The sequence below is a fragment of the Venturia canescens genome, chromosome 8, assembly GCF_019457755.1.
Source record: "Venturia canescens isolate UGA chromosome 8, ASM1945775v1, whole genome shotgun sequence".
In the NCBI taxonomy this organism is placed as follows: Eukaryota; Metazoa; Arthropoda; class Insecta; order Hymenoptera; family Ichneumonidae; genus Venturia; species Venturia canescens.
In genome coordinates this window covers 12688250-12708484 of record NC_057428.1, presented here as the reverse complement: position 1 = coordinate 12708484, position 20235 = coordinate 12688250, and the positions used below count along the sequence as shown (strand labels likewise).

The window sequence follows — 20235 nt, the reverse complement described above, 5'->3', positions numbered from 1 at the left end:
TGCTCGAAAACAAAGTTCTCGTTGGGTTCAAAAATAATAAAAACAACTTTAGTTTTTTCTCATGCTTCACTCTCATATATTTTTCATATACTTCTTATCGTATATTCATGATAATGATGATGACAATGGCAATAATGACAATAATTAGAATAATAATAATAATAATAATAATTGTAATGATAATAAACTTTTGACTACATATTTACATGAACGTAAAATGATTTTTTATGGTACAGCGTATAATACAGTCGAAATAATCTTATATATTTATCTATGTTTGTTTTTTCTTTCATTTATTTTTATAGAATAACTTTGAGAATAATTCGTCTCTCCCTCTTTCTCGATCTTTATATGTCGCTTGATTAACACTTTTCGGTTAAAACTACAGCAGAATCTGCAAAAATGAACCCTCGAGCATGACACATGAGCTTTTTGACACTCGGAGCGGAGTGTCGTGTTTATCGTCGATCTCCCAGTTTTCGAGTTGAGATAATTCGGTGTTTTTCCTGGAAAAACGTAACTCGATTTCGCCTCCAGCAGCCAAACCCGGTGTGATTTTTGAGAGTTTTTACTCGTGTCTTACACAATTTGTCGTGAATAAGAACAGCTCGATAGTCGGGGGCTCGTTCCAAGTCGAAATTCCAGATACCATCGAACAACTCGTTTTTTTTAAGCTTTTTCGCTAATTTCAAAAAGTGTAATCGAGGTTTTAGAACTTGGGAATTTTCGGGTATTTCTGGTTGGGACGGAGCACAGAATTTCGACTCGGAATCGTTTTTTCGTACTTTGTACAAAGATGAGAAAAATGGAGTGTAGCAAAAGGTAATTCGAATGAAACTTTAGACAACTCTTCATTGCATCGTATCATCACTTTCATATCGATATATTCATATTTACAAAGACGTCAAAATCTAAAAGGAATTGAAAAAACTAACGATTGAAAATAACTGTGAAGATCATTGATCGTTTTGTTTGAAACGATGGTTTCGAAGATCAGCATTTTTGCTGTTAATAATCAGTATTATTCATGAGTGAATTCCACTCAAAAATTCTCGAATGTTGACACGCCCCTCATACTTGAAGCTGATCAATGAAAGTGTATTTCTTCACAGAAAAATGGTTCATCTCGAGCTGAAGATGATTTGAAGTTAGAAGTAAAAAATTGAATAAATCGCATTAGAACATTTTGGAAGATTATAAATTCACGATTATACGAAATTTTGCGAGAATTTTGAAATTTTTTGGAATAAATAATAATTGACCGGAGACAGAGCGTGGAGAAGCCCATGGTCGTGTCGTCTGTCGTGCACAGACGGCGAGGCTCTTTAAAAAACCCGAACATACTTGAACGTGATTCGAAGGACATTGAAATAAGCCATGAAAATCGAATATTCGATAAAGCTCTTGTTTCGTCAAATTTCGAGGTGTTTACGTACAAATGCAAATCAAATTTGGTGCTTGACGACGTACAACATTCTCGCGATCCACGTTTATTCGACGACGATCCAATGATGCTCGAATGCATTAATCAATTCTGAAATTTAATTTCGTGTCATGAGAGACCGCCAGCGGCCTCTGACCGGTCGTTGCAAAAAGAAACCTCGAAATATCAAATTCGTTTGGCTCGTCAAATTCACTCGTCAATGGTAGAGTTCATTTCAAATGGTCACGAATTTTGAGAATCTTCCACACGCGTCCAGCCACAAATTCTGTTCGTTCACAAACTTCGATAAACCCAATTTTTCGCTATTTCTTTTCCTTCGCTCGATCTTCCAGCAACCCTCGTCGCTTCCAAACGAAATTCTCATCGATACTTAACTCAAATATTTACAATTTTGCTTCACTGTTGGCTAAATTTTGCGTCAGGATTGTCATAATACACGTCACAATATTTACTGCTGTCAAAAAAAGGCTCGAATTTCAACTTTACGCTTGTCCTCGAAAGTTTTGGTCAAGCCCCTGTGTTTGCTAGCACTAGATAAATGCATTATGTATTTTTCACATCCGTCCATCCATTCATTGTTCATGCTTTTTTTTCAATGTTTTTTCATTTCGTTTCACTCACGCGTATTTTAGGTCCGCAAAGTTAAACCTTACGCATGCTGAAAAAAGAGGCTACGTTGATGTTGATGCAATTATTATTACCGAATTTCGTGAAAATCGAAAAAAAATGCGAATGAATGAGTGAAAAAAAATTGAGCTGAAATGGAAAGAAATTTGAAAACAACAACTCATGCTGCGACGAACTCGTGACAAATTGCTCCGAAGCCTGGACAGATATCGGAAAAGCGTTTACGAAATTCACTAATAATAAAAGTGGATGAAAAATGTTGGTTAACATCAAATAAATTCGTCTCTCAGTGCTCTCAAATTTTCAAATGAATGCTAATTCTCGTGACTGTATATATTTACAAACAAAAACCACTTTTTCTATGGCTCAAATGTTATTGTTACTCGCGGACGCTGAATTTTCTTGTAACTTAAAGCGTAACAATTAATTTTCAGCTTCCCGTAAAACTTCCTGAGCCTTGACTCTGAGAACTTCGGCACTTTGTCTTCTCATGCCGTCCTCCGAGCCTGAGCCTGCGTCGTCGGAGTCTCGAGACTCCGAATATTTCGAGCTCAAATTTTGTGGCATATTTTGCATACCGAGATTCAACGGGTGTGAATTCTGCTGCTGCTGCTGCTGCTGCTGCTGCTGCTGCTGACTTGGACTCAAAGGATGGTGCGCTCTCGCTGCATGTGCGCTGTGATTCAAACCGTTGAGCGCGTCGAAACCCACTCCAGGTAATATCGACCTCAAAGTAGCCAAGTTTTCAGCGTAAGGTAAATATTGCGAAAAAAAGGCGTGAAACGACGAGACTTTCTGGGGATTCGTTGGCCAAGGATTCGACGCGAATATTGATGAGAACCAGGGAAACAGCGGCGGCCCTCCAAGATCACCGCCTGGCATACAAAGCGCTCGAACATCTGGGACACAAAACAATTCGGTCGCTGTTATTCTTCGCTGCGTTCTTCATTTCGTTCTTAATTTTTCGTTCAATCAGCTCGAAACTGGGCCAAGAGACGAGAGATACGTGCAACCCCTCAGAGTCGCAGAAAAACGCCGGGAAAACTACAATTTCATACGTCACTGAAGAACTTAAAACATGAGGATCGTTTTTCACGATCTTGAGTCGAATGTTGAATGGAGAAAAACAAGAAAAAATTCCGAAAAATTGCTCTGTTGAGCTATTCAACGAGAAATAATTGGCCTCATATTTTTCGAAACGCTTGACGACTTTTTCATCATGAAAACGGACGTTTTCCACAAAATAAAATTCAATTTTCAACCTTAGATCGATCACTTCAATTTATATCCATGAAAATCGCTCGAAAAAACAATTTTTTGTCGTCGCGAGTACCAAAAACTTCGAAATTCCTTTCTTCAGTTTGCCCGTTTTTCTACAATGAAACCGGATTTCTCAATTTTTTTAATGATCGTAATCGATTACTGAGGAATTTTTACCCCTGAAAAGTCTCGTTGTAAGATTAATTCCATACGGCCATGGATGAAATGAGAAGCATTGAAAAGTCCAGCAAGTGCAAATTCGCACCAGTGTGGTGAGTGTGTGACCTCAAAGGGAGCGTGGTGTCTACCGAATTCTATCAAATATCACAAAATAAAATTCTGAAAAATCAGCGAAATAAAACGTCGCGCGATTCTCTTGTTTCCCGAGCGAAAAAATGATCAGCACACTTCGACAAAGGAATTGGATTTTGACTAAAGAGACGAGCGCTCTTCGCAGTGCGCGTTCCTGCATGGGGAAGAAATTAAGGTATTCCTTTCACGTATTCGAATATCCTAAAAATAACTAATTTTAAATTAGAGTAAAGTAAAAAAAGTGCCTGCGAATAGATTGGCGAAATTTCAGGTCAGGTTATCGAACATTTAATGAAGAATTAAAATTTCAAAAATCGTAAAATTAAATAACACGAAATGGAGATTCCATCATCACCATATTTATATTCAATAATTCATGTACTAAATAATTCTAAACTCCTTATGTAAACTGTCTCATAGATGGAGAAAAATCTAAAGAATCCATAACGACGATAAAATAATAAAGGGTTACCGAATGCTTAAAAGAGATATTAATAATAGAAATTGGAAAAGTGGCAGAAGCAGAAACTTTCCAATTCAACCACGACTTCTCGGAGGCTAGAAATCAGTCCAAATTTTTTCGAGTGCCCCGATTAGAGCCACCAGAAAATACGTCATGCGAAAGGAATACCTTAATGACTGGATATTGGGATAACCCATCGGTTAGCTATCGTATTAATTGAGTAAAAGCTAATAGCAAAAATACTGTGAAAGAGTAAGCGATGTAAATAGATTGAGAAAGAGGAGTCGAATAGGGCAGTGAGAGAAGGGCACGCGGGATCTCGGGGTTTCGCCTTTTCGTTCGCGGGAATAATGTATTCAATGTTTGTTCTCCCTCTCGAAAGGAGCGAGAACGAGTCTGTCTCTTTCGAGCTTTGCCGGTGCTCAAGAAGAGATTGGTCGATTGACTCGCATGGCTGATTGAGTCGAGGATGAAGAGAGCGAGCAAGGGATTCCGGTGCTTCGGAGAACGGGGTGAGAGCGACGGCGAGGGAGGAGAGAGAGAGAGATCAAGCGTCAAGGGGAAAGGGACCGAGAGGAGAGGAACAAAAAGAAAAGAGAATGCGAAAAGGCAGCTTTGAATGGAATCGCTTAAATATCGAGTAGTAGTTGTGCGCTCTTGGAGTAAACAGTACATTCGAGGAGAGAACGGGAAGAGAAAAAACCCTTATTCAGGGGTGGCGAACCCTTCTTATTTTTAAAGTACGGTATTATCGAACGAAAAGAGAGGAAAACATGGTGAATCGCCCTTAAAAAGTCCTTTTTCAATATTCATCAATTAACCAATGAAGATCTATTTAAATAATCTTTAAAGTAACCCCGAAATAAAAGATTTTTCCGGACACTAAATATTCGCGAGCCTACTCCATTATGGCTTGTCTTAAAATTTCAATTTGCTCATTATTTTTTCGCAACTTCGGTCGGTCCGTTATGACGTTGCTCGTAGCTCGTGTCTCGTGGCATAATTCGAGTTGCGCTGCTCAAGTTATTCGCTCGAAAGTGTCTCGGAGTAAGTTGACTCTTCGAAATATCGACGAATCAAATTTTATTTGAACTCGAGTAAATAATTTGTGAGGTCCTTAAAAAATTAGCTCCGAAATAGAACTTTTTTCTCCAGAGATTAATTTGACGGTTTCTGTACGAAATTGAGGTACACTTTATCATTTGAGCCAACAGGGAGCGAAAATGAGCGCGCGATTGAGGACGGGGTAACGTCAATTCGGTGAAATAAATTTTAACAATATTTTTAGACGTTGCAGATAATGCGGATCTATTTTATTGATCGAGATATCTTGATACGATTTATGAAAACGATTTCCTGAATTTTTAAAACTCGAATATCAATTATTAACTCGATGGCGGGATAGGCACTTTGGAAAAAAGTTGTCCACCGGTGAACAGTGTAAGTCGAAGTACACGCAATTGACCAGGTATCTAAAGGAGCTTTTTACAATTTTTCATTTGTTCATTTTACAATTTATTTCACTTCTGAGTGTCACCAAAAATACAAAAAATCGAAAGCAATAAAATCCTCTCGCAGTTACCTGGTTAATTGTGTAAGAAAGAAAGTACTGTGCCAAATTGCAAAAGGATCGATCGAGTGTATTTCGATTTATAATGTTCACTGATGGACAACTTTTTTCTGAAGGCTGCCTCTGAAGATTTGCTACCGTCGAGTTAATAATCAATGTTCGGGTTTTCAAAATTCCGGAAATATTCTTCATAAATTCTAACACGATGTCACAATCGACAAAATTGATTTGCTATTACCGGTAGGGTCAAAAAAAAATCCTTAAAATCGTGCCTTTTTCCACCGAATAGGCGTTATCCCGCTCTTAAGTCACTGAAAACAAGTAAAAAAAAAGCTTTTAAAAATGTTTCGATCGTACTCGTGATAATTGTTCACGAATCCTGAAATATCGATCAAACGAAAGGAATGAAAGAAAATATTGAATGGAAAGAAAGTATGAGAAAAAAACAAAGTAAAAAGAGTTGGCATTAAGCAAAAAAAGTTTGTCGATTTATTGTCTACGCGATGGAGCATATTAAGCGTGTTGGTCGATTAGATCGTTGTCCCGATCGTAATAAACGATCGGCGGTGAATATGGACGTAATTACGACGTCTGCCCATCGCGTCATTTTCCACGTGGCATGTGTACCGCATGAGAGCGTTTCGTATATTTACACGAGGTTACACACAGTCGAGCAAACTTTATGCTCTCGTGTGTAATATTTTACACGATTAGCAACGAGAGGTGGTCGTGGTCTCGCACACTAATCTCGGAGTTGTCGGGGAAGCACGGGTGGCCGGGTGGTCGCATCGATTCGTGACACTTAATAATTATACGGACGAATGATTAATGGCCGGAGCCACGGACGAGGAACGTTAAGTATAACGAGGCTAAAGTATTTGTTTGTATTTGTACACGTTCGTTTTCATTAGGTGAAAAAGAGGTTTGGAAGGTTGTGCGAAATGAACGTGAAAATAAATTTCGTCGATGGGAATGAGTCGGAATTTTCCCAAAAAAAAGGTCGACTTTTTTGAAATTTTTTTCAATTGAACGTTAAGTGAACGAAAGTTCTGAATACTCACTTCCGGGCTCAGGCTGAAGGAAGTTTGTGTCTCGGCCAAGAGACTTTTCCTTCTTGCGCCATTTAGCACGACGATTCTGGAACCAAACCTGGAATCGAGAAAAAAATGTTGCTTCAGATATTTTGAAAAACTTTTTGCACACACGTGGAATCAACACGAGTGCGTTGAAATTTATGAATCTTCTCAATCAACGTAATTCAACCGTGAGCTTATTTTGTATTACTGGCATCATTTGATTCACGTTTTCCCAATAGTTTTAATGGTTTTAAGCCCCATCAAGGGCGGTCGCAGAACTAAGTCGAAGAGCAAAATGGATGAAGGCGATACTCGCATCGACTCCAGTCTACCGAAGCTCTCACTCACCCGATCCTGATTAAGCTAATTGGTAACAATTATCCTGATTTCCTCTGAACCTCTGAGTACAACCTCTTCCTCTCCCACTCGTCATTAACAGTGGTTTTCACAGCCAAATCACCGCTCTTCTACTCCAGTATTCTGTACTTCGATACTCTGATAATGGACCGGGATGTTCTCTGCTATTCTTCAGGGCTGCCTCTTTCCTGTCTGTACTACTCGTCCCAACTCACAAATTTAAATTCCTCATGAGCTGTCATGGTTTTTCGTCTACTTTAAGGAGTTTCGGTACAAAAGTCAAAATATTAAGAAATTGATCAAATTTGGTGATAATGTTCTTCAACATCAAGTGCGAAAACACAAATTTTTTCAAAATTTTCTTCTACTTAGTTATCGAGTAATTACGCATTAAAGCAGATTTCTTATGCCCGGAATGTATACCTATATATATGGAAACGCTATGCTTATACACGTAAACTTTAGTGATCAATTACTCGATAACTGTGTAGAAGAAAAATCTTAAAAAATTTGTATTGTCAAATTTGGCACTAAAGAATATGTTCACCAAATTTTATAAAATTCTAAACTTTTTGAAATTTTTTATGTTTTTAGCATGGTTTAGCATGGCAACATTGTATCGCCTGTACCGAAACTCCTTAAGGAGGGTGGCTACCAACGATACAATGTTGCCATGCTAAACCATGTTAAATACATTAAAAATTTCAAAATGATAAGAATTTAATAAAATTTCTTGAACACATTCTTTGGGACCAAATTTGATAATACAAATTTTTTAAGATCTTTCTTCTGTACAGTTATCGAGTAATTGATTAGTAAAGTTCAAGTGTATAAGCATAGCGTTTCCGGGCATAAGAAATCTGCTTTAATCCGTAATTACTCGATAACTAAGTAGAAGAAAATTTTGAAAAAAATGGTGTCTTCGCACTTGATGTTGAAGAACATTATCACCAAATTTGATCAATTTCTTATAATTTTGACGAGTGTAGCCACCCTCCTTAAGGGGAATTTTTGAATTTTCTTTCAAAAACTTTCCTCTTTTTTCTCATTCTGATTTCCTTGGAGTATTTCAGTCAATGAATTTAGTTTTTCGATTATGAGATCAAACATTTTGACCTTATCCAAAAAATGACCAAAAATTTCGGTGAATTATTGAAATTTTATTGCGACCGTGTTGATTTGGAGAATCCGTTTTAATTGTTTTCTCACAAACAAAGTATCCTCGGGCCTTAAAATTTTGGCAGGACATTTTTCAATTACTCATTCCTGTATTCAAATTTTTTCATCGAAATCTTTCAGTTTATTCGATTACCGGATGAACTTCCTGCTTGAAAACGCGAAGTACGCTGCGAATTCAAAACGGAGAAAAAATGGTCATGCGGAATACGAGGACGCGTAGCCTACGGGAATTGTGGGAATTCCCGCAGGAAACGTGATATTATTTTAATGGACTACGATTCAGGAGGACGCAGCAGTTGTTGGAGGCAAAATTTTTGAAGAATTATAAAAGAAGCACACGCGATGCGGTTGTTTTTAGCAGGATTGTCCAAAAAACGTTGTAATTTGCGTTAAACATATGTGACGACTGAAAATGTGGAGTTTTATTGTGCGGAAGTTTTATTGGGCGAAATTAAAAAAAAAAAAAAAAAAAACAATAATGAACTGTCATTATAGAAAATTTGAGAGCCTCCATTGGAACTAGGGAAATCGCTGCATCGTGGATTCGTCAAAATCGTCCCTCGCCCACGGACCGGGCTCGGGTAATTCACTTGGCATCGGAATAATTGCTGTTAATTGTTTAATAACTCTTGCTCTCTCCCTCTTGAATAGCGGCCTAACGCCCAAGTGGTCGACGAGTGAGCCAAAGTAGTGGAAGCCCCTTGCAGTCTCTCTGCGTGTACTTCGTCCTTGACGACAACGCTCGAGGCTTCGGGGAGAAGCAGAAGGGATGATTTTCCCATCGACAACCCCTTTTCGTCTCCTTTAAACGAGGTCGACCATATCGAGGAGTCAACAATATCTATTAGAGAAATTCTTCACTAAATTAAAACTCTCCAATTTTTTTCATTCGCCTCAATCAATTTGTTCCTGTTCTCATCCATTATTGAATTTCGTCTCAATGATCAATGAGACGGGTCAACACAAAATTTGACATTGACATTCAAGTATGAAATTTTGGTAGATTGGATCGTATTTGAAGGGAAAAAAATTGCATCGTGTGAATAAGTTTGCTTTTGTATCCAGGAGAACGTTTGAACGATATTTTTGAAAATCAGTTATTTCAATGTTGATTTTATAATAAAATCGTGACACTGAACTTTGCAATGTTGGAGTCCAACGAAATTATGTGAAAAAACTCTCCAATTCTGTTGCCCGTCTGTATTGCAATTCGTAGTTTTTCAGTCTACAACAATGATACGTGAAATAAAAAATTGGTTTTCGTTAATTCCGTTGAACTCCAACGTTGCAAACTTCAGCATCGTATAAAACCATACAAATATAAATGTATATTATTCTGATTCACTATACCATTAAACTATCTTACAAAAAAGTGGAAAATTATTCGAAAATGAACACGGGCCCTGTTGTTCCATGTAAATCTATGTTCTCTGCTTACACAAAATACCTGATTGTTATTCATCACTCGAGTGACATCTGGAGACACCGAGTTTATCAAAATACACGAAAATTATTATCAAAACATGAAAATCAGTATTATTAGTAATACAAAAGCAAACTTAATATAAAACAAGGGTATTTTTTCGTTGTTTTTGTGCATAATTAACCAGAAAATCATGAAACGAGCTTTAGGACGAAGAAAGTGTTTTTTTCTGCTGAAAACGATCTTTAATTTTCAGCTCGTTGCAAGCGGTCCAAAAGGCACTAAAAAAAGCTATTTCCTTTCACATGCGATTGAGAACCGCCTAACAGTGAACTTGGCGCAATCGCTGCAACGTTCGTTCGGTTTTCGCAGCCGGTTTTTCGACGATCGGGCTGATCCTAAAACGCGATTCCCACTTTTGTCGACGGGCTCGATTGCGACTGAAAACGAATCGTTGAACCAGGGCTCGAAACGTCGAGCAGAAGACGGAGCTTTTTAGAACGCACTTGCGCGAAGGCAACACAGTACAAGAGTTTTAACGCAGCGTTGTTGTTACCAAGATCGGCGGATCGGAGTGCCTAATACTTGCGCGATGAAATCTCCGTATCCGTGTTTTAACCATGCGTGGATAAAGTATACATGTGTACGTATGTATGGGGTGAGATTCCGGAGACACTCGGTCGAGATTGAAATAAAGTGGCCGTGGCACCCACTGCGACGGCGGATCATTTAGCGGTTTTGTCGAGCGACGGCCAATTGCCGGCATTGTCGCTCCGCTGTACCACAATGGGCCAATCGGAATGTTCTCCATCTCTTTTCCGAAACGACTGGTGAGCGAGCGCGAGCTCGCAATTCCCCCTCGCGCGCGTTCTCACCGCGCGAAATCCGCACGTTTCTCTCGCTCTTCCTCTTTCTGCACGGGGTACGCACACCAACAGCAGCGCACACGTGTGTGCAGCGTAGCGCGTTGTAACCGAGGGTGTTCCCTACAGAGATAGATTCTGCGGGGATCGAGCACGGACCTCGTACGAGCAGTTACAACGGCACGCGCGTGTGTTGAGGGTGGTTTTCCGCCCTCGTCTCTTCCACCCTTAAATTCACGTCGATTTCGTCTCTTACACAGCCGCACTGTGCATTTCTCCTTTATTCTTCGCCCTCTATATCTGTATCGGGGTGTCAGATAGTTACGCTAATCGAGTAACCAATTTTCCAGCAATAGAAAAGTCATTCTACACAGGGAAGCACCACCGTCAATTCGAGCGTGCATGTGCACCTCGCATGCCTCGATATTTTCTGTGCCAATCAGTTTGTGTCTATAGATAAAGCATCCCTCGGACGATCGGTAGGTATCAGACTCCCTGCAATTGTACGTGCCAGCGAATATCAAACTTCAACTCTCATTCAAGCGACGCTACGCGACCAACCGGTGTGGTGTGACGTTTAAAAAGAAACGTCACCGCACATTATTTCGCCATGCAAATCGACAGCTTCCCCAATTATTTATCTCCACGGAATTCTCCGCGCAATAAAACGACGCTCCGACGATAGCGATCCTCTCGTTCGGTGAAATACACGAAATTTAAAATGCTCTTTCGACTGTGAAAAATAGTTTCAAATCCTTTGCCGGATGCGACTAACAATTACATTTGGGGAGGGCAAGCCATTTTTTTTTACCTAAACTTCGTTGCACCGCAACGAAACTTTTGCGTACAATGCTAACTGGACTGGCAGAACGAAACAATTGGGTTGGAAGCATTCGACGAGAGATATTTGCCTCGACAAAATTGTTTTTGCCATTTTTTTTTTACTGACTAAGAAATTGTAAAAAATCGAGCCGAAATAATGTTTAATTAAAATGAAATATTTTTCACATTCATTATCAATTCGAATTTTTTGATGACCGGATCCCCGAAAATGGAATCTTGCGAGAATCTCGCTTTTTTCATTTTTCATGCACCTGCAAACTGAAAATTGTCATTCCAGTGATTTTTCTTGTGACCTCGGCCACGAGTTTCGTGGATGTGATAAAAAATTGCATTGCCTTCGATTCGCCGTTAATCTATCGCGTAGAAAATGGAGAAAGTCGGTGGAGAGTCTCTTGAAATGTGCCTGGGGAGGGTGCAAGAGAGGACGAAATTAAGTGAAACGTTGCACAGGAGCAAAGTATAACGGCGCTCGAGCAGATTTTCTGAACAATGGCTACTAATTAGTTGAGTGGCCGTCGTGGAGCAGGGTCGGGGAGAGGGCTGAGGCATAACGAGAGAGAGAGAGAGAGGAAAAGAAGAACTCTCACTGACGAGGGTACTTTTACAAAAGAACACGAGTTTTCTTGAGGAGTATAAGTTACGCTTGTATAAGAATGACGTTAATAACGAAGTCCCATTATCACCATTTTTTGTTCCCTGCCAACTTCATTTCTTCCGTTAAAAAAAAGGAAAACGCTGCGTCGAGTCTCGTAGGAAAGCCATTGAACAAACGACTCCCAGTCGACAAATTATCGGAGGAAAAAAAGCGTGCAAAGTCAATTGCAAAAAAATCAGTCCTCGGTCGACTAAATTTCCCTAAATTCTGTTATTTCATTTTTTTCGAACAAGCCCCAAGGGATTGTGCGTCGAAAAGATTTTCCAAACATCGATGTGAAAATACGTATCGGCATTTGGCCAGAATCAATGCTTTTGACAATACTAAAATTTGGGACTTTCGTGAAAACTCGCGTTGCAAATTCAAATGAAGTTTCATCCGTCAACTGACCTGGACTCGTGCCTCGGAAAGTGACAATCTGCAGGCGAGGGTTTCCCTGAAGCAGACGTCAGGATACTGCGTCTTCTCAAAAGCGCTCTCAAGTTCATGGAGCTGTTGAGTGGTGAAGGTCGTACGAGATCGACGCACTTTTCTGGGTCGGTCAGACTCCGGATTCATATCGGGAGACTCGTCCATGGGGTGATCGTCCAATCGGAGATTTGTGCCGCCGGAGCAAAGAACGATTTCCGTGGGTCTGGTGTGATCTGCAACGACACAAGACGGAAGTAATAAGCCACAGAAGTGAGTAACGTCATCGGCAGTGTGGAAAATCGGAGTCGAAAAATTCGTGCGTAGACTCTCGAGAGCGTTTCGAACTCGTAGTTGAATCAATATTTCACTGAACATGAGGAAACGTCGAAAAACGAAGTAGCATAAAAATACATAAATAAAAAGATGAAATCGTAGGACGGAAAGGATCGAAACCATGCACGAGGAGAATGCGAATTATTTAGTGTTTTTTTAAGCTCCGATGCTTAAATCCGTGCACTTTGAGTATTACTTCCTACAGTACATAATACGTGTGCAACTGCGAAAGGGTATTGGAAAGGCTGGAACCATGCATCGATGACGTCTGGCCAACGGATTTGCCAATTTTTAATCCTCCCGAGTATTTTATTTTCATTTTTAGTCCCCCTCCCGCTCCGCGACTGCCGCCGGTTCTCAACGGTTCTTTGCAACACAGTAAACGACGTACCGATGCACGTTGTCGATATACGCGTGCATTTCCCTGCCCCTTTTCCCACTGCTCCGCGATATTTCATAGCCTAATACATACGTATGTACAAGTGCTTGAGTATCGAAACGAACAAACCGATCCATAAACGCACAGTTTGGGCTCTTAGTGATTAGCAAATATCGGGAATTCCCCGCTAAAGAGAATCCATTCTGCTTTTTTTTACCCTGTCCAACACAGCGAGAGAGAATTTATAACAAAAAACAAATCACTCTTGTTTGGACGTACGTGCAGATGGAGCGTTTCAACACACTGACAGCTTAGCACCCCTGCCGAGATGAATCTCTCGTGCGCGTACTCAACATCGATTGTATATTACCTACTTCAATATCTCCATCACCCCTTATTTATCGTAAACTCTTTGCCCGCTACGGATCGACAACAACATCGATTCGTAAACGCCATTTTCGTTATTTACTCTTTTTTCACGAGTATTCGTATTCGTGCTGGCATGTGCACGACGCTTTGGGGAGAATACTGGAAGCTGCAGATCCGTAAACGAGACATGCAGGGAGCTGTCACCGATCGGAATGTTGTTTCAAGTAGTTTTGGTCGTTAGCACCGATCCGAGTCGAGTTTCCGATCAAATGTGTCCTTGATTAGCTCCGAAATCGAATTACAGTTTGAACTCGAAGCTCGGCATGCCGAATCGAGCGTTGACGTCACTTTGACAACTTTCCCAACTCGTGAGACGCCAGTGGCGAGATTAATTTAGTAGGAAAATTGACGAAGGACAAAGGCTTTCGCGAAAATTTTCAGTTTCGATAACTCCAAAATTCCTTTATTCAATTCGCCCATTTTTCTACAATAAAACTTGATTTTTCAATTTTTTTTATCATCGCAATCGACTACTAAGGAATCGTTACCCCCGAAAAGTCTCGCTATGTAAGATTAATTCCATACGTTCGTGGATGCAATAAAAACGAAAATTCCAGTAGAATTTCCATGAAATTTCCAGTAGAACGTTAGCAGCATAAATATGATAAAAAACTGGACGATGCGAGGGTACGGAACCTCGATTATTTGCGATGGAAAAAATGATTGCCCGAAGAATTTTCTCCCCTGAGTTACATAATTAGTGTAATTTTCAATCCTCTACAAAGTCACAGGCTTAATATAAACGTTTCAGCCGAGTTGAACAAAGAGGATTATTCCGTATGAAGCTTCTCGATTAATTCGGCCAACACGATAATGGCAATTAATAAAGAATTCATTTGCCCGCACCCGGGCGCCCAAAGCTCAATTTTCAATGCTGTAAAAGCCTGGAAAGCTGGTAGGGTGATTTGCTGGAAAAAAGTGTTCGCTTTCTCTGTCCAGGTAATCTGGCAGCTGGCTATGAAGAAGGAAGCTTTAGCGAGGGGGTGAAAAGTAAGGAAGATGGGACGGGACTAATTAGTCAGACGTTTGTACTATCCCGTATAGTTAATAATGTTAATCCTGCATGCACTCGAAGCTGCAAGGAAGAATGGAGTGAGGGCGCTCGAGTTTACGAGCGCGGCCGATATGCTTTCCGCTTTTTCGCTCGCTCAGCGCAGTTGTGATAGCTCGTGTTTTTTCACTCCTGAGTGAACTACCCCCGGCCTTCTTGCTGCGAGCGCAGGGGGTAGTTTTATCCGCGAGAGCGAAGAGTGGGGTTAGAGAAGGGGCAGATGAACGAATCCGCGTTTGGCCCCCTGTCAGCTCTTGTGCCCCGACGACCAGTCGACCAACAACCGATTGACACGAGCGATCGCACACCAACGCAGAGAGGAGTCCGCGCATACATGCGGGGACGACTAAACTCTTTCAGCATATTTCGCTTTGCATCGAATAATCGCGTCAATACACATAGATTCGAGCAGAGCAGATGAGATGTGAGAATCGCGTAGCGATTCCCGGACACAACGAAACGAGCAAGACCGAACGATCGTCGCTTCGCCTCCCCCTCTCGCACGGCCCTCAACCCCTTCGCCCGGCTAATCCATCCTGAATAGAGAGATTTTAATGTTTTTATATACGCCCATAGCACAATTGCTTCGGTATATATCCACTTGATGTCCCGAGCTCTTTTTATCACCCCCTCTCACCCCCTCCCGGCCATTCTGCCACCCTCTTCCCTCTTCCCACTCCCGCTTCATTTCTTTTTATTAAATCTACGAGTACCTGTGCTAACAAACACTTAACTCGGCTTAATACGAGATATATGAGAATACTTTGGTTTGACCGCTCGTTCTCGTGGTCAGTGTACATTACGTCGATGTGGAGAAAACCGAGTTTTTATAATCGACGGGACTTTTATCCATTTTGGATTATTTTTAAGGGCTTGCGTCTAATAATTATGAATGAAGGAACGAAAATTATGATCTTTTCTGTTTACTATTAAAATTGTATGAAATTGATGCGAAAATTGGTTTATGGAAATTTATTTCTCGTGGATGAATCACGATAAGGACGGTCCTGATAATTGGAAAATAAACATTCCAGGTATAAAGAATTTTCTCGGCAAGAATATTCGAATCTACGAAAATAGTTTATTTGGAAATACACTAAATTTGAAAATGCTCGGCTCCACTATAGTCGATCAAAGTGCTGGCCCATTTTTGAGTTTATTTGAGCGAAATTCATTGGGAACTACTCGCGATAGCAAAGCGCAGTTTCACACGTTCGAAAACTCGATCCTTTCAAAAGAAAAGAATTTTTGAAAGAAGTGAAATTGGTACCGTTATGGGACTTCGAATTTCGGTTATTGTAATGCGAAGAAAATATTCTTTTACTTATTCCAATGTCACGATTACTGATAGTATGAATTGGAGTTGTGGCTCGAAATGACTCGTGTAATCAAATTCAATCTTGTCCGGGAATAAACCGCACTGCAAACACGTACCTGTCGGTACGTACATGAACCACAAAATGGTGAAACAAACATTCACGTACGCGCGGAGCTATACCCTTAACAAAAGTTAATTATGAGTCAAATATTGGTCGAGAGAAGACCCTGAAAAATGTTCGTTACCACGTTCGATTTTAAATGAAAAATAGTTAAAAGAAAACTTTGACACAAATTTGGACACTGGACGATTTTTTTTTCATAAAAAACTGACGCGAGTAAACGTTACGATCCGTGATTCAATTTTTTTTCAATTTTCCTCACTTTTAGAGAAAATAAGAAATGAAATATGCCCAAAACTGTGATTAATTAAATCGAATACTGAAAACCACTGTTTTTCGTGTTGCTCGAGTTTCGCAATACCGATGACTCTTGAGCCACGCGTTTTGCTAGTCACGGAGGTTTCGGAGCAGCGGTTCAAAGTTTGAACGAAAAGATGGGCTGCGGGTGCGTTCGCGGTCGATTGAAAGACAATTCAAACTACTATAGAAACTCACCATCGTCTTTGGCGTGACCCAATATCTGATCGATGCTGTACACGTTCTTTTTTTGATTGCACGTCTTAGCCATCATGATCCAGGAGCAAGTCTCCGGTAGCGGTGGCGAAAAACGCCGCCAACAAAGTCGTGGCAATTCACTCAGTAATAATAAAGATGATAAATAAACAATGATGTTATTATTGTTGGATCACCGCAAGTGTCACGCGAACGTAGAACAGTTTGATGTCACGTGGAATAAAAAAGAGCTTCCACTCGAGAGTCCTGCCCGTGTGCATTAAAACGGGCTTTTAAAAAATAAGTTATAAATAAACAATCAAAGTTGCATCCAAGTGCTCGTCGTTTTCGTTCTCGTGGTGATCGTTGTCGTCGTTCGAATGCGTGAATCGACGGCGCAACACGAACTACCCGCCGTTTGACTCGGTACAGCCCTTAATATCGCGTGTACTTCAACCCCCACCCTCGAATCGGAGCCCCCACCGGTTCGAAAGACCGCCATATTAGCCGATCGGCCAATCCAGACGAGGCGGCTTTACGCAAGCCTCCCCCACTTGTCACGAGTTGAATGATGCCTGGGCGGGGAATATTTTACTCTTCCGCGTAAATCTCCTTTTTTTCATCCCTCCTCGGCTCTCCCTCCGCCACCTCGAATCATCCCTTTCTCCTTCTCTCTTTCGGTTGTGCTCTCCTTTCGTGCATTCCTCCCCGTCAAGCCCTGCTCCGGATATCACTTACTCTCTCCACCACCGAGATACGACATCCCTTATAATACGCGGTACACCCTCGGGTGCAACATCTTTCTTTTCTCTCTGTTTATCTCCCTTTTTCTCCGGCGTCTCTCGCCCTCATTCTGTCTCTCCCTTCGTCTCGCATGCTCGGTGTAACTCACTCGGCAACGCTCCACGTCCGGTGCTCTCTTTTTCTTCGTTCTTTCTTCCTCACCCTCTGCCCCTCGTTTTAACGTTTAAGCGGTCTCTATTACCACAGCGCACCTCGGAGGTGGAAAAGAGGACAATCCTCTCTTCCCTCGCGCTATCCCTTCGCCTGGCGCGTAAATATATCCGCGAATATGTAAATGATACGCTTATGTACACTGCGGCTAGAAATTTTCTATGCTGCTTCTTATTGCGTTAGTTTGGCAAACATTTTTTTAAACGTCAAGCTTCCACTGGTGGAGCTTTCATCGTCGCTTGTCTTCTCGCACTGCTCAAATTAAATGCTTCCAATTTTCGCTAAATAAAAAGTAATAGAAGGTTTGCGAAACGAGCAGTTTTTTCTTATCGAGCTTACTGCATCGTGGGAGGATTTGTGACGGGAAATTTTTGACGGTCGTGAGACGATTGCGGCGGATGAAGCATGCGTTTTCAGTGACGAAACGGTTGCGCAGCGCCGTTTTCACGAATTTGTGAAAACGAATTTCACGAATTTCTTTTAGATTGATTTAGCGAGGCTGACGCGAAGAACGTTTGAGCGAGAAGGGATTTTAAGGTGAAGAAAATTCGAACAGGTAGACAGCCTCGGAACTGAAACGTTCGAAATAATTATGAAAAACGAGACTCTCGAAGGGGGCAGAAAGCAACAATGGAAAAAGGAGAATAGCAACGTAACTTAAAACACAACCGAAATACGTTTTACGACAAATCCGTTAAAAGAGATCTGGAGCAAGACACTTTTGGCATTGAGAGAAAATAAAATCAGCTGGCGATTATCCGACCGAACTTATTCTAAGACAACGCCTTTCCAGCTCTCTATTTTTCTCGTCAAAATCTTCCGCGTGTACTTACATTTCTATTATACTCTCGTGAGCGCACGCATGACAAATTTGTAATCCGTTCACAGACGCCCAGCAGGAAACGCCGCCTCGCGTCTCCCCGACCCCCGTAGGACAAATAAAATAATCTCCGAGCGAGGACAATACGCAACGAGGATACGTCAGCTTAAAATTACAATTTGTCAGAAAACTTAACGCAAGTGGGAAAACCGGCAGCCATTTTTCCTCCGCGATCGACTCGGACCGGTCTCCTGCAAGTTCAGTCCCTCCGTTTCCGTCAGATATTCACGACAAAATCGATGAAATTAAGGTAGCTCATGCACGAAACGATTTTCTTATTGGTTATTGAGACAAACGTGTTTAAATATGAAGAAAAATACACAAAATACTTTCCATACAACGAATGAACGCTTCTTACGAAGTTTACGAAAAAGTACACAATAACGATGAGGTATGTGATGAAGGTTTGGGACAAAATTCGGGACGATTGCCTTGCTAGTAACAAAGACATATTAAAGATTGAACGAAATTGTTAATGAGCACTCGTATGACCTCACATTTGCTTATTTCGTCATTTTACGAATATGCTGTCTTTTTATGAATACTCTTTTCTCGCTCTAACGCGATTTTTCACATAAAAAACTATAGTGTTTTAGTCAGGGACGAATGAAATTTTGGGCTCAGTCAGTAATGGATCCCCGATAAACGAATGGCTTGTAATGTCATTCGCCAAAAGATAAGTTGAAAAAATGTATTTACGAATTAATAATTCTGACATTAATTTAAAGTGATCATATCCTTAATTAGGGAGTAAAAATCGATCGAATTTAGACACCAACAAAAAAATACGATTCTTCGGACATGGTGTAACTTGAAAAATATACGAAAATCTACCCTTTCAACAATGCAGATACAGAAATCGTTCTAATTCGTAAAAAAAAACGATGTTTCACTTTTAATGTCATTCTCGCCATGGGAAGTTGCGACAAAACCGGGGATTCGAATGCTCCACCGTTAACTTTTCCATCAGCACGTCGCTTAATGATAATCCACTTAACGCCACAGCAGAGAATCCGGAGTCCGTGTCAAAACCCCTCGAGGTCGTTATGCTCATAGATGCGAAAATCCGACGATAATTTACGACGCGCTCTTTCTCGCTCGGACGTTATCTCCCTCTCGTATTCTTTCCATCTTCCTCTTTGTCAACCTCGCGTTATTGGAGTCCGGTGTGCGTCACAAATTCGGCAATTGCCCGAATGTTCACATCCCGGCGCGTCACTCATTTCGCAGGAGCACTTTTCGGCTGGTACGTGTGCAGCCTCCTCGCTCACACTTTGTTCAACTACAACGGATTCGGTAATGGCCAATTTTACTTCGGATACGTATGTCGAGGACCGAAAGCCTCCCAACGATCAGCCGCTCTCGTGCACGGGAGCAATCATCATTTTTCCCTCGATTAACGCCCTCAACAAGTTTCTATCATCACCAAAATTTCTCCAACATTCGAATCCATGTTCCAAAACAAAGGATCGTCGATCATTTCCTCTGGCTGCATTCTTCGTGAATAATTATGAAGAGAGACGAATTCGCCGAGGGCGAGTGTGCGACGATAAATGGCCGAAATTAATCCTGGAAAAACTCTCGAGTTTTCCGCACACCCGGACGAGCTCGTCAAAAAAGAATATTCAAAGCGCACGTGTGCCCGGAAATTTATCCATATTAAAATATGAAATAGCACATATCGGGGTAATCGGCTTAACGATTCTCGTCGATCATTATCACATCGAACCGGAAACGATGAAACGCTATAAGCCGTTTTTCCCTCGATGAATTTATACTTTGTGCAAATTTGCAT

General features: G+C 40.9%; 1 protein-coding gene across 1 annotated transcript; it reads right to left on the bottom strand.

Annotated features, from left to right (window-relative positions):
• Positions 1-272: 272 nt before the first annotated feature.
• LOC122414915 (retinal homeobox protein Rx1-like) lies at positions 273-16995 on the bottom strand. Its single transcript, XM_043426583.1, has 4 exons — positions 16610-16995; positions 12463-12716; positions 6738-6825; positions 273-2970 (listed from the first exon to the last, which is right to left on the bottom strand). Exons 1-4 carry the CDS (start codon positions 16683-16685, stop codon positions 2495-2497), a joined length of 894 nt encoding a protein of 297 aa, XP_043282518.1. The 5' UTR covers positions 16686-16995; the 3' UTR covers positions 273-2494.
• Positions 16996-20235: the final 3240 nt, after the last annotated feature.

Excerpts from the sequence above, each read along its gene's own strand:
- LOC122414915 (XM_043426583.1), bottom strand. The coding sequence starts at position 16,685 with ATGATGGCTAAGACGTGCAATCAAAAAAAGAACGTGTACAGCATCGAT. Across the intron at positions 12,717-16,609 it reads GGGTCACGCCAAAGACGATG|ATCACACCAGACCCACGGAA; the intron begins GTGAGTTTCTAT and ends GTGTCGTTGCAG. Across the intron at positions 6,826-12,462 it reads TTTCCGAGGCACGAGTCCAG|GTTTGGTTCCAGAATCGTCG; the intron begins GTCAGTTGACGG and ends TCTCGATTCCAG.